The 15,045-nt window shown below is 38.8% G+C and overlaps 1 protein-coding gene across 3 annotated transcripts in view; it reads left to right on the forward strand.

The window, feature by feature from the left end:
• The window catches only part of LOC127415039 (TBC1 domain family member 22B-like), a 103,324-nt gene that overhangs the window by 45,070 nt on the left and 43,209 nt on the right, over positions 1-15,045 (forward strand). For all 3 annotated transcript variants that reach the window (XM_051653518.1, XM_051653519.1, XM_051653520.1), the window contains 2 exons: positions 1,267-1,373; positions 11,814-11,889. In XM_051653518.1, coding sequence (XP_051509478.1) covers positions 1,267-1,373; positions 11,814-11,889 — 183 coding nt within the window. The remainder of the gene's footprint in view (positions 1-1,266; positions 1,374-11,813; positions 11,890-15,045) is intronic.

The raw sequence follows: 15,045 nt of genomic DNA on the forward strand, positions 1-15,045 counted from the left end.
TTAGTGGTATTTTATAAAAATATTTTGATTTAAAGTCTGTGTTAGCACCGCTTTTGCAAGAATTTGTTCTGTTAAATATTAAATGATCAGGTCATTTGGTATCAGGCTGCTGAGGGTAGTAAATCCAAGACAAATTGCATTTCTATTTCCAAATATGTCTTCCTTAAAAGTACTAAAAGAATTGTTAATGGATCCATTGAGGATTTTAAATCGGATGCTCATACAAACAGAGCAATGTTTTAATGTGTCAAATTAAGATGGGATGAGAAAGTATTTTAGCATTGAATTAATTTAGTCACCTTTAAAAAATATTTTTAAGGTGGTAAAGCTTACATGTAAACGCAAAGAGTATGTGATAAAGTCGCAATTTTATGATGTTGTAATGTGTCCCAGTACTGGTATATTTTCTTACTACATACTTAAAACTATGTACTATCCATCACCAGCATACAAAAGTACATGCACTTAGGTATGCAAAATGCAGCCTGATTCTGGTTACGATTGCATCACCCTCCCAAAACATCTGTTTTGTCTGCTTAACAACAGAATCCAGTGGCAGTTGCCAAGGTTTGCCCATCAGCACATGTTGAGTGGCATCTTCAGTTGAGTATCATCTGTTGTTTGAGAGCTTGTTTTCTTCATTGCATCTTTGACCTTCTATCTGACCTTCTTATCTGCATTTCTGCTCTCATGTACTGCGATAACAGATGCGTGATTGACTGAATTGCTTTGGCAATGTGCAAGCTGTATGCAAACATGCCTAGAACACTCTCTCTCTTTACTCAATGCTTCTTCAAATAGCTCCTTGTCTTTCCCTCCCCTCCCCAATCCCTCCCTCCATCCTTATTAAGAAAAGAGGAAGAGAGAGAGAGAGAGATTGAGGACTACATTAGTCGTATGGTGAGTGGCACAGCGTAGTCTCTCCCAGCCAGGTCTAGCTCTCTGGGGCATTATGTGTATATCAGCATCATTTAGTACATAATGTTTAAAGAGTCAAGAAAGGTCATAGCTGCAAGTGAAACGCCTGCAGATAGAGGGTTGATGAGTGTACTGAAAAAAGAATGCAGTTTTCCGGCTAATGATCTAATGGCTTTGTGGTGTCTGTGCTTACGTTGCACGTCACACACTAGAGATGCTGTTGCACTCGATAAATCTGCAACTGCTGAGCGCATCTGCAGCATCCATGTTTGTTTTGATCTGATGGTGGCTGACCATGCATGTGTGTGTTTTGTGTTTCTTGGTGTGTGTGTCTGTTCTTTTCCATAGAGGAGGATGTTGAAAATTTTGACATGGCGAGTTTACCCCTGGATACTCAGCGAAACATTGAAGCTGACAGCTTTTGGTGCATGAGCAAATTGCTGGACGGGATACAGGTTTGTGTGTGTGTGTGTGTATGTTTAACCACAGTTCCCCTAAAACAGTCAATCTGTTCCAAACCCTTGTGTGCTACATTCGTAGGCAGTATTTTAAGTAATTATAGGTGCTCCAGACACAAAGGCTGTTCCAAAAAGAAGCCTTATTTTGTCATTTAGTACTTAATAGAACAGTTCACCCCAGAAATGAAAAATCTGTCATCTTTTACTCACCCTAATGTTGTTCCAAACCTGATTGACTGTTTCTTCTTCAGAACACAAAAAGGAGATTTTAGGCAATATGCATTTTCTTACAATGACAATGAATGGTGACTGAGGCTGTCATTCTGCCTAACATTTCCTTTTGTGTTCTGTTGAAGAAAGAAATTTATACGGGTTTGGAACAACATGTGTGTGAGTAAATGATTACATTTTCATTTTTGGGTAAACTATCCCTTTAGAAATATCAGTACAGCACAGTTCAGTACAATTAAAATTGGACTTGTTTACCAAATCTTTGTATGTGTTATATACAGTCGTGCTCAAAAGTTTGCATACCCTTGGAGAATTGGAAATACATGTACCATTTTTAAAGAAAACATGAGTGGGCAGGCAAAACACATTTCTTTTATTTCTTATTGGATTCATATTCAACTGTAGGTTATAGCAGAATGACACAATCATAAAACAAAACATGGAAACAGTGAAAAAAATGAAATGACCCCTGTTCAAAAGTCTGCATACCCTTAGTTCTTAATACTGTGTATTGCCCCCTTTAGCATCAATGACAGCGTGCAGTCTTTTGTAATAGTTGTCTATGAGGCCCCAAATTCTTGCAGGTAGTATAGCTGCCCATTCGTCTTGGCAAAATGCCTCCAGGTCATGCAAAGTCTTTGGTCGTCTTGCATGAACTGCACGTTTGAGATCTCCCCAGAGTGGCTCGATGATATTAAGGTCAGGAGACTGTGATGGCCACTCCAGAACCTTCACCTTTTTCTGCTGTAACCACTGGAGGGTCAACTTGGCCTTGTGCTTAGGGTCATTGTCGTGCTGGAAAGACCAAGAGCGCCCCATGCCCAGCTTTTGTGCAGAAGAATGCAAATTGTCTGTCAGTATTTTCTGATAACATGCTGCATTCATCTTGCCATCAATTTTCACAAGATTCCCCGTGCCTTTAGAGCTCACACCCCCCCAAAACATCAGTGAGTCACCACCATGCTTCACAGTGGGGATAGTATTCTTTTCACTATAGGCCTTGTTGACCCCTCTCCAAACATAGCGCTTATGGTTGTGACAGTAAAGCTCTATTTTGGTCTCGTCACTCCAAATTACAGTCTGCCAGGAGCTGTGAGGTGTGTCAAGGTGTTGTCGGGCATATTGTAATGGCAATGGCGCAGTAAAGGCTTCTTTCTGGCAACTCGACCATGCAGCTCATTTTTGTTCAAGTATCGTCATATTGTGCTCATTGACACAACCACACTGTCTTTTTCCAGAGCAGCCTGTATTTCTCCTGAGGTTACCTGTGGGATTTTCTTTGTATCACGAACAATTCTTCTGGCAGTTGTGGCTGAAATCTTTCTTGGTCTACCTGACCTTGGCTTGGTATCAAGAGATCCCCGAATTTTCCACTTCTTAATAAGTGAGTGAACAGTACTGACTGGCATTTTTAAGGCTTTGGATATCGTTTTATATCCTTTTCCATCTTTATAAAGTTCCATTACCTTGTTACGCAGGTCTTTTGACAGTTCTTTTCTGCTCCCCATGGCTCAGTATCTAGCCTGCTCAGTGCATCCACATGAGAGCTAACAAACTCATTGATTATTTATACACCGACACTAATTGCAATTTAAAAAGCCACAGGTGTGGGAAATTAATCTTTTAAATGCCATTTAAACCTGTGTGTGTCATCTTGTGTGTCTGTAACAAGGCCAAACATTCAAGGGTATGTAAACTTTTGATCAGGGCCATTTGGGTGATTTCTGTTATCATTATGATTTAAAAAGGAGACAAACAACTATGTGATAATAAATGGCTTCATATGATCACTATCCTTAAATAAAAGACATGCATTTTTTGCATGATCAGTCATATTTTCAAAATCAATGCCAAAATTTCACAATTTCTGCCAGGGTATGCAAACTTTTGAGCACAACTGTATATACTTTTATATACTTTTATTAGGGATGCACCAATATAGAATTTCCATGCCAATATCGTTAACTGATAATTCACAGCACATTGTGGCCAATATGATAACTGATAATTTTATTTTAGTTTTTATACCCCTTAAACTGCCGACGTGCCCATTTATGGAAATCTATGTCACATTACAGCACTAATTTGTGACACTTCATCTTATCATTTATAAAAATATGATCAAATTAATCCTAAAGAAAATATGTAAAAACATCATACAAAGGGCCCTATGATTTCCACGCTGCGGAATTATTTGTATAAATGCATAATTAATCAAAATAAAATCGTGATATATAGTAGTGAGATGCTTAAACCACAAAAGGGTAAGATTCAATTAAACAAATATACGGTTTGCATGAGCCGCACGCTTCAACAGTAAGTGAATGTGAGAAGCCACTGCTTATGCATTAACCGCATCATCAAAATCATGTGCACTGTGTATGCATTAATGACAAAGAGCAGAGGACTTTATTCACTGTGAAGCATATAGCACATGCAGAATATATATTTATATCATTAAATCATAGCGTTTTGCGGTTCATATGCACATTAGCCCATATAGCGAACTGCCTTTCCGGAGGTGTGAAGTGAAGCCTTCAAAAACATTCGGTTTTCCGCCAAAACATAAAATAACATAAAAAAGCTCCATTTAACTAGACACGTAAAATTGAATATATATATATATATATTATATTATATTTTCTTTTTACAGAAATCTATTACTTCTGAATAGTAAAATGTATTATTCAATGTAGTAGTAGTAGTTGTAGTGGTAATAATAATGATAATAATATATCAATAATAATTACAATTAATTCCCAAGCAAGAGTTTCATCACTTTCATTAATATTGTGATGCTCTACTGTGAACCACTGGATTTGACCAAAATAATAATAATAAAATAATAGTAATTATAATAAAATTAAAATAAAATTTTGGGTTTTGGTTTGCTATGAGGATCAGTATAGACACTTCATTTAATAAAAAAAATAATACAGTGGTATGTTGAACAGTAATTGTTCTGTTTTCATTCGTTTAAAATTCTATTAATTAATTTGATTAGACACTTTAATGATAAAATGTAATTAAACTTTAAAACCCAGAATTTGTGAAAAAATAAAACAGAAAACGCAGAATTTCTGAAATAATAAAAACATAATTTGGAAAAATATCAAACAGATTTCATAGGGACCTACATAAAGATTGGATAGTCATGTGTTATAACGTTTGAAAAGTTTCAACTTGTAAAATACAACAAGCATAGTAGTTTCACGCACAAACTAGTTTTGAGCCAAGTTAACATCTCATGTCGATCTGTAAAGAATATTTCTAGATCTATGCACCGTGCTACATTGTTTCGGTGTTCGTTTTAATTAGGATCATCATCTGTAAGAAACTATATTTTTTTTGCATACATATTTTTTGCTGTGTTTTTGCTTATTACTTCATGAAACCGATATGGCACATTTTGTTACTTACAGCAGATGATCCCGATTAAAAAAAACAAGCACCAAAACAATCTAACATGGTGCATATATGTAGAATGCACCGGACCCTCCCCGCTCCGTTTCTGGGACCTGTGAAGATGTCAGAAGGGAGAGACTGGTCTCCAAAGGAGCCTGTGTCTGTGTTTAAGGGCAGCAGTGATGAGGCTCTTCATTGGGATCATGCGAGCAGGGGCGTGTCCATGGAAAGGGCGTGTCGTTCCGTCACAACTGGTATAAAAAATTGTGTTTCTTTACCTCAGATTATGCTAAAAACACAATTATACCATCTTGTATAGCTAATGCGCATGCGTGTTCTCGAGTTGATTGACAGCCGATTTCTGCATCTAAAAGGTGATTTGCTATTTTACCTGTAAGGCAGGTTGACCATTGGCTGTTGACAATTGGGTGTTCCAATTTCTCCCATACGTTTTAATAGAAGTGGCCTGTCTCTGCTAAATAGTCTCTGTTTTGACAAGCAGGAAATGTTCATGGAACAATGATGTCACTTGATGTCGTAAACGAACAGTCCTTGAAATGATCTATAGCACCTTTACAAAGTTCTTTACAAAAAATATATAAACTCAGCAAAAAAGAAACGTCCCTTTTTCAGGACACTGTATTTTAAAGATTTTGTAAAAATACAAATAACTTTACAGATCTTTGTTGTAAAGGGTTTAAACAATGTTTTCCATGCTTGTTCAATGAACCATAAACAATTAATGAACATGCACCTGTGGAACGGTCGTTAAGACACTAACAGCCTACAGATGGTAGGCAATTAAGGTCACAGTTATAAAAACTTAGGACACTAAAGAGACCTTTCTGCTGACTCTGAAAAACACCAAAAGAAAGATGCCCAGGGTCCCTGCTCATCTGCGTGAACGTGCCTTAGGCATGCTGCATGGAGGCATGAGGACTGCAGATGTGGCCAGGGCAATAAATTGCAATGTCCGTACTGTGAGACGCCTAAGACGGCGCTGCAGGGAGACAGGAAGGACAGCTGATCGTCCTCGCAGTGGCAGACAACGTGTGACAACACATGCACAGGATCGGTACATCCGAATATCACACCTGCGGGACAGGTACATGATGGAAAAACAACTGCCCTAGTTACACCAGGAACGCACAATCCCTCGCAAAAGGCTGAGAGAGGCTGGACTTGTAGGCCTGTTGTAAGGCAGGTCCTTACCAGACATCACCGGCAACAACGTCGCCTATGGGCACAAACCCACCTTCGCTGGACCAGACAGGACTGGCAAAAAGTGCTCTTCACTGACGAGTCGTGGTTTTGTCTCACCAGGGGTGATGGTCGGACTCGCGTTTATCGTCGAAGGAATGAGCGTTACACCGAGGCCTGTACTCTGGAGCGGGATCGATTTGGAGGTGGAGGGTCCGTCATGGTCTGGGACGGTGTGTCACAGCATCATCGGACTGAGCTTGTTGTCATTGCAGGCAATCTCAACGCTGTGTGTTACAAGGAAGACATCCTCCTCCCTCATGTGGTACCCTTCCTGCAGGCTCGTCCTGACATGACACTCCAGCATGACAATGCCACCAGCCATACTGCTCATTCTGTGCGTGATTTCCTGCAAGACAGGAATGTCAGTGTTCTGCCATGGCCAGCGAAGAGCTCGGATCTCAATCCCATTGAGCACATCTGGGACCTGTTGGATCGGAGGGTGAGGGCTAGGGCCATTCCCCCCAGAAATGTCTGGGAACTTGCAAGTGCCTTGGTGGAAGAGTGGAGTAACAACTCACAGCAAGAACTGGCAAATCAGGTGCAGTCCATGAGGAGGAGATGCACTGCAGTACTTAATGCAGCTGGTGGCCACACCAGATACTGACTGTTACTTTTGATTTTGACCCCCCCTTTGTTCAGGGACACATTATTCCATTTCTGTTAGTCACATGTCTGTGAAACTTGTTCAGTTTATGTCTTAGCTGTTGAATCTTTAAATGTTCATACAAATATTTACACATGTTAAGTTTGCTGAAAATAAAAGCAGTGGAAAGTGAGAGGACGTTTCTTTTTTGCTGAGTTTATTAAAACATACATTACAGATATGTTGAATAAGATAACAGAATAGAAAACAAATACATATGGATTGAATACTTAGAAAAGTAGACAAGTGAGGCAGCTCTCTTGGATTTGGAACTTAAAGCCAGTGTCTCTAATCGTGTCTTAAGTCAAACTAAACCTTGTAGTGGTCATCCTGTCCTTTTTTTAAAAGACGGAGACAAAGTTGAATGCAATGCAGTAAAAAAGGAGACGAATACTGCTTTTTTTGCACTTAAGCCTCGATGGATAAGACACATTCCCGCCAATGGTAGAGAACCCTAAAGAACTCTCAAGACAGGAAGTTGAAGCTAGGACGCTTAAGCTGGAGGGATTCAGATCTTCAGATAATCTTCCCTGGAGAAAGACCATCTGTTAGAGTGAAGCTAGCATGTAGGGCTGTTTGTCTGCTGGCAGGAGCAAGGGTCAGATGCAGGCCAGCGTCAGGTTGTCCCGTGGGCAGTGCTGTGTTGCGTTCATTGGCTGAACAGAACCGGACTGAAGGGCAGAAAACATGCACAGATCAGAACACAGAATGTGTCTTCCCATGCAGTCATCCCCTCTGGCTAAAACACGAGCACAGCAGATGCTGCTGGCCCTTAATGACCCACAACAGAAGAGAAGAGAAGAGGAAAAACCACATTATTATGAAATAACGGTCACATTATAGCATTCACTGTTCCTGGAGTTAATCAGCTGGTACCAAGATAGCAAATCTCTAATGACATGCTTTGAATTCTATGGAGCGAAGCATCATGCTTTGCCCCTAATGCCTCATTGCATACAAATCCAGAGTTGTAACAAGGGTAAAACTGGGATTCTGGAGATGAGGGAACCGAAAGATCTGGTGGTCCCTCAAAGACCCCCCCAAGACTTCTCCTTCCCCGAGAAAGCGAAAAATAAAAAATAAATTTTGCTATATACACATAAATGAATGCTCATGTACACATAAGGATGTTTAATAAAAAAATATATACAGATATTGTATAAATAACACCCATTTCCGTATGTTATATGTTTAGTTTTGTTAACCTTGTTTTAAACATATGTAGTCTCTGGTTTAAAACCTACCTGTGTGCACAGCTCTTATAATAAAGCGAAATTGTAACTGCATATCAGTGGATGTATATCAGAAATGGGCGACACTTGATTGCATTACTAGAGGGAAGAATAATACTTAATGTTATAAACGTTAAAGTGTCATGAAACCAGTCATTCACACCTCGGACAAAAAAAAAAAAACAAAAAAAAACAATCGCATGAAATGTGTGTGTGAAAAGATATTAAAAAAAAGATATAAAAAGGGGGAGGGTAGTGGGTGGGAAGGGGTTTAAGGATGGAAGGGAGTTAAGCACAACAATTCGCGCTCACTCGCTATATTGATGGCTGAACATCAAAATGTGAAGGGAAACAAAAGCAAAAGAGTTTTTTGGGCACTTTGCTGTATTTCAGTCATGGGACAAAAGTAGGAACATGTGAAGAGTAAAGATGATAAAACAGTTTGCAAATCAAAGATTCTAATATTTTGTTCAAACTTTTGAGAATGAAGTGAAAGCAGACATTGCTGCCAAAACCAGAACTGCCTAAAGACCTGATATACAGTTGAAGTCAGAAGTTTACATACACTTAAGTTGAAGTCATTAAAACTCATTTTTTTAACCACTCCACAGATTTAATATTAGCAAACTCTAGTTTTGGCAAGTCGTTTAGGACATATACTTTGTGCATGACATGAGTAATTTTTCCAATTGTTTACAGACAGATTGTTTCACTTTTAATTGAATATATCACAATTCCAGTGGGTCAGAAGTTTACATACACTGTTAACTGTGCCTTCAAGTAGCTTGGAAAATTCCAGAAAATGATGTCAAGCCTTTAGACAATTAACCAGTTAACTTCTGATAGGTGGTGTACTGAATTGGAGGTGTACCTTTGGATGTATTTTAAGGCCTACCTTCAAACTCGATGCCTCTTTGCTTGACATCATGGGAAAATCAAAAGAAATCAGCCAAGACCTCAGAAAAAAAATTGTGGACCTTCACAGGTCTGGTTCATCCTTGGGAGCAATTTTCAAATGCCTGAAGGTACCACGTTCATCTGTACAAACAATAGTACGCAAGTATAAACACCATGGGATCATGCAGCCATCATAATGCTCAGGATGGAAGCGCATTCTGTCTCCTAGAGATGAACGTAATTTGGTGCGAAAAGTGAAAATTAATCCCAGAACACCAACAAAGGACCTTGTGAAGATGCTGGAGGAAACAGGTTGACAAGTATCTATTTCCACTGTAAAACGAGTCCTATATCGACATAACCTGAAAGGCTGCTCAGCAAGGAAGAAGCCAATGCTCCAAAACCGCCATAAAAAAGCCAGACTACAGTTTGCAAGTGCACATGGGGACAAAGATCTTACTTTTTGGAGAAATTTTCTCTGGTCTCATGAAACAAAAATTGAACTGTTTGGCCATAATGACCACTGTTACGTTTGGAGGAAAAAGGGTGAGGCTTGCAAGCCGAAGAACACCATCTTAACCGTGAAGCATGGTGGTGGCAGCATCATGTTGTAGGGGTGTTTTACTGCAGGAGGGACTAGTGCAGTTCACAAAATAGATGGCATCATGAGGAAGGAAATTTATGTGGATATATTGAAGCAACATCTCAAGACATCAGCCAGGAAGTTAAAGCTCGGTCACAAATGGGTCTTCCAAATGGACAATGACTCCAAGCATACCTCCAGAGTTGTGGCAAAATGGCTTAAGGACAACAAAGTCAAGGTATTGGAGTGGCCATCACAAAGCCCTGACCTCAGTCTGATAGAAATTTTGTGGGCAGAACTGAAAAAGCATGTGCGAGCAAGGAGGCCTACAATCCTGAGTCAGTTACACCAGTTCTGTCTGGAGGAATGGGCCAAAATTCCAGCAACTTATTATGAGAATTTTGTGGAAGGCTACCCAAAAAGTTTGACCCAAGTTAATCAATTTAAAGGCAATGCTACCAACTACTCACAAAGTGCATGTAAACTTCTGACCCACTGGGAATGTGATGAAAGAAATAAAAGCGAAATAAATCATTCTCTTTACTATCATTCTGACATTTCACATTCTAAGACAGGGAATGATTAAATGTCAGGAATTGTGAAAAACTGAGTTTAAATGTATTTGGCTAAGGTGTATGTAAACTAATGACTTCAACTGTAAATTTGTTGATATTTATTCTTACAAGGAATGCTTCGGGTTTAATACAAGTTTAACTCTATTGTCAGCATTTATGGCATAGTGTTGATTACCACAGAAATAATTTTGACTCATCCCTCATTTTCCTTCGTTCAATATGGCAGATAAGTAAACGGGTCCAATACACAAAACATTAACTACACACTGTTTCAAAAGTACAGTCACAATAATCAAACATAATATGTTTTAACATGGCTCTTGATGATAAAATCCTTTACTAGCCTTGTCTGTGAAAATGTATGCAGTATTTCAACTTTGTTGTCAGGATGATGGAGCGCCACTAAATCTCGGTAACTTGATTTACCGATGTAAAGAAAACCAAAAAGAGAGTTGACATGACTTTTATATTTTGGTTTTCATCGTTGTCTTCTGTTTTTGTAAAAGCCGGCATGTTATCCTTTTCATGATCAGATGTACGGAGAAGACGCAATGGAAGTTGCTACATGTTTGGAACGCGAGTAGCAGAACTGCGGCCAACAAACATTTTGCTCCTGTCCGGTTACCGACTGCAGTGCATTCATAAAAGCATTTTCGATCTTACCACAGTGGTAAGCGTAAAAGTCCGATCTCATATCTGTTCCGTGAGTGCTGTAGAATTTTAGTCAGTTAGGAACAGCTGTCACGCATGCACAGGGCTGCATTAAGGTTGTCCTGGGCCCCGGGGCTTATTGTTTCGCTGGGCCCCTATCAGTCGTCAGAGCGGGGGGTTGGGCGGTAGAGTGGAACGTTTTCACTCGATGATCATGTGCTACACGGATGGGTTTAGCCGTTGCGCACCCTCTCTATGATCTCATCAGCTTCTCACGCAGAACGCGTTTACATACGCCCTCCAGAGAACGTCGACGGGACAATGCCGTTTGTCTGCATGTTATTTTGATTTCTCTGCTGTAATTCAATCTCCTGCATGAGGCAGCACAGTGATTGGATGGAAGCGCTCCTCCTCATGAATAAAGTGGAAAAGCACTTGGAATCGAATGACCAATCACAACTCAGAGTTTATGCATATACCTAATATTTTATGCTGTTGCTTAAAGTTTTGTTTTAAGAACGAAATAGTAAAAATAAAAAATAAAAACACTTTACCCTTAGCAATAAACATAATTATTGCTATAATTGTTTTCAATGATGTGCAACCCGTACATATCTGTTAACATCTCAAGAAATTTGTTTTGGGGTTTTATGACCTTTTAAAGTGCTTTGTTTTAAGCGACCATTTTATCTAAACGGAGAAAGAACATGGGTACTGGATCAATGCTGTGTTCACGTTGTGTCGGAATTACTGTAATTATGAGATTTATTGATACATTTATTAATCTGTTTATCTGTCAAAAATGTTTAGGAAACAAAGAAAGCGCACCAGGTAACTGGCTATAATAAAACAGCGCAGACATATTTGTAAACTAGCATTAACTGTTGAGGCCTCTGCCATTTTGCTTCTATTTATAATTCTAAATCTTCAAAATTCCATTTTGTTTTTCTCAATCAGGACAACTACACATTTGCCCAGCCTGGGATTCAGATTAAAGTGAAGGCACTGGAAGAGCTTGTCAGCAGAATAGATGGTAAGATAATGTTCATAAACACCGTCTTTCACCAATTCCTTTCACTCACTCACTCATAGAATTAACCGAATAGTTCACCCAAAAACTAAATTGTCATCATTTACTCTCACTCTCATGTCAATCCAAACTTAATCGACTTTGCGCTTCAACATTTTTTCAAACTTGACATTTGGTTATAAAATATGCAAGAACCAATGGCATCTATTGTCACTGACTTCAAACGTGCCGCAACGCATGTTGATGTGCCAAGTTTTAATATGCGCCGGTGCGAGTGACATTTTACAACTACGGAGGAGTAGTAGATTATCAAGAATTAACAACTTCAATTTCAGTCTTTTCCTAAAATTGAAGATTTATATAGTGCACTCTTTTTATAAAAGTTTTTATGGTGTTTTTTTTATTTCGTTAGCTTATTGTCAATGTATGCTTTCATTGTATGGAAACGAGCTCGTTTGCATACATTCTTTAAAATTTCTCCTTTTGTGTTCTACGGAGGAAAGTAAGTCGCATGAGGGTAAGTAAATGATGACAGAATTGTAATGTTTGTGTGAAACATTTCTTTTACATTTGTTTGGGACAGTCAGTCCTGGCACGATTCTACCCAATGTTACAAAGCACTCAGTAATTACCTTTTGAAGCTACTTAAAAGATAAGAGTCACACACTTTATAACTTACCTTGTCTTAGACATTTTAGCACATCCATTAAAGCCAGTCTTAGATTTTACACTTGTTTTCTTGTCTGTTGTTGTTGTTGTAGCTGTTGTCGCACTGAACTATTTGACAGGTTTCAAAGAATAGTTCAAATGGAGGCATCAAAGCTACTTTGGGGCCAACTGTATGCCACTTACTTTACCTTTTGCGACAGGTCCCTTTTTTTTTTTTTTCACACTCTCAGAAGCTTTAGCACAAATAACATGCCATGAATGCCAGAACAAAAAAGCACAGTTTGATGCACCTTAAATGATCCTGTTTGTTTTACACTTTGCCCTCCAAAACCAGGTAAACTAGTTGTTTAGAACCGTAAATGGTGGTTTAAAACAGGGATTTTGCTTCAGGACCCAGATTTTCCATTGAACATTGAAGTGGCGACCCAGCACAACCAAAAATGTTAATAACACAAAAATAAACAAAAATGCCCTTAAAATCATAAATTCATTTGTATTACTGCCCAGGTCCAACAATATGCAAAATTGGGTATTTGATTTCTAAAAATCTCATGAATTTTAATGATTTCATGCACCCACCTGCCAATAAATCACTGCACAAAACACATTGTGGTCTTTAAAACCATATTTATTCGTGTTGCACATGAACCTGTATTTAATGTTGTCCGAGTTGTATTTTCATTTGTCATGCATGGATTTGTTAATGCTTGTCCAGGATTTTTTGGCTAGCTTCTACCAAGTAACATGAAATTGCTCAAATACCATAGTTTGGATGTACAGAATTTGCAGTCAACAAAAAAAGATATGGGATGTGTTAAAAAAAAAAAAAAAGAAAGCTGATAAGCCTTTTTATTTTACTAACCTTACTATGCACAATTATTTTATTTACTTTTAGAATTGTTTTATATTTGCCGTCCGTGACCCTAGCTGAACTAGTTATTCAGAACCATAAATCATGGTTTAAAACCTTCAAAACAACAAGGAATTGTTTTTTCGACCGGGGGCGATTGTCTTGTTTGTCGCCTTTGAAAAGACTTTGTTTTTCCCTTAGGTGTTGGCCATTTCTATTTCCTGGAATCACACATTTACGTAATGCCACTAGTCCGCCTCTGTTTTTCTGTGCTAGTGTTTATACCATCTGGACGTCTCCTCCCCTGTTAAGACTGTTTTGTGTGATAAGCTGAACAGCCCACACTGCGCCTCTCTCCCATCCATCAGCATCTACAAACACCGTGAGCAATAGCAGAGCCCAAAGTCTCACTGGGGAGCACAGGAGAGAAATCAATTCCCATAAGCCGCTGTGATTAGGCTGTGAAGTTAAAATGGAAGTGAGCTGAGAGGACAGAAGAATGGAGTGACCGGAGAGTATGGAGACGAATTGTGGTTTCAGAGGGTGAAAAAAGTGAGAAAAATACTCCAGTGCAGTGGTGTTCAACTGGTGGGCCACAACCCAAAATGGATTGCAGGTCTGTTCTGATAGGTTTCGGAAAACGGACAAACAATGCTGAAAATAAACAATAAAATGCAACTAAGTGCATAATTGTGCATAGTTAGCAAAGCAAAATAAGTAGGCTGATTAGCTTTTAAAAAGGGAGGTCAAATGACTTCCTATATCTTTTGTCGTTGACCTCAGAGGCTGTGCATCTAAGCATAGTATACACTACATGACTCAAGCTCGTCTCCTTTGATGTTTTGAGTCAGCGACTGGTCTGCGATTAGAAATCTCGGATCTCACGACAAATGGTCTTGTTATGTGCGCACTCCTGTGACAGGCTGAGACGAGTCCCAGATGCTACGACAGTTTTCAAAACTGCTTGATATCTAGACATTTTGTTGTCAGGTATGTGCACTGTCCCAACGAGCAAAAGATGGACAATGAGCAACAGCCAATGAAATATAGAGAGAGTAAAAGAGGAGGGCAATGTATTAGGAAGCAGAAGACAAAAAATGATTAAAATATAAAATAAAACATCACTCACATCTCCCTACCTACTGTCTTTTTTTTTTCTTCTTTTTTTTCTGATGTTTCCTTTTGCAAATAGCAAAATGAGCATGTGCCATTCTTTCATATTTGTTGAACGAGGAGAGCAAGGTTTGGGTAGCAGAAGACAAAAAATAATTGGAAAATAAAATAAAACATTATCCAGATCTCTCTACCCGCTGTCTTTATTATTTTCAGCTGTTCTTATTATTTTTTCCTTTGGAAATTAGCGCAAATATGCACGGGTGCAAGCAGTTCTTCAAAGGAATAGTTCACCCAAAAATGAAAATTCTCTCATCATATACTCACAGATGTATGACTTTCTTTCTTCAGCAGAACAGAAATGAAGATTTTTAGAAGAATTTCTCAGCTCTGTAGGTCCATACAATGCAAGTGAATGGGTGCCAGTATTTTGAAACTCCAAATATCACATAGGCCAGCATAAAAGTAATCCATATGACTCCAGTGGTTAAATCAGTGTCTTCAGAAGTGATTTGATATGTGTGGGT

This window comes from Myxocyprinus asiaticus, chromosome 24, assembly GCF_019703515.2.
Source record: "Myxocyprinus asiaticus isolate MX2 ecotype Aquarium Trade chromosome 24, UBuf_Myxa_2, whole genome shotgun sequence".
NCBI lineage: Eukaryota > Metazoa > Chordata > Actinopteri > Cypriniformes > Catostomidae > Myxocyprinus > Myxocyprinus asiaticus.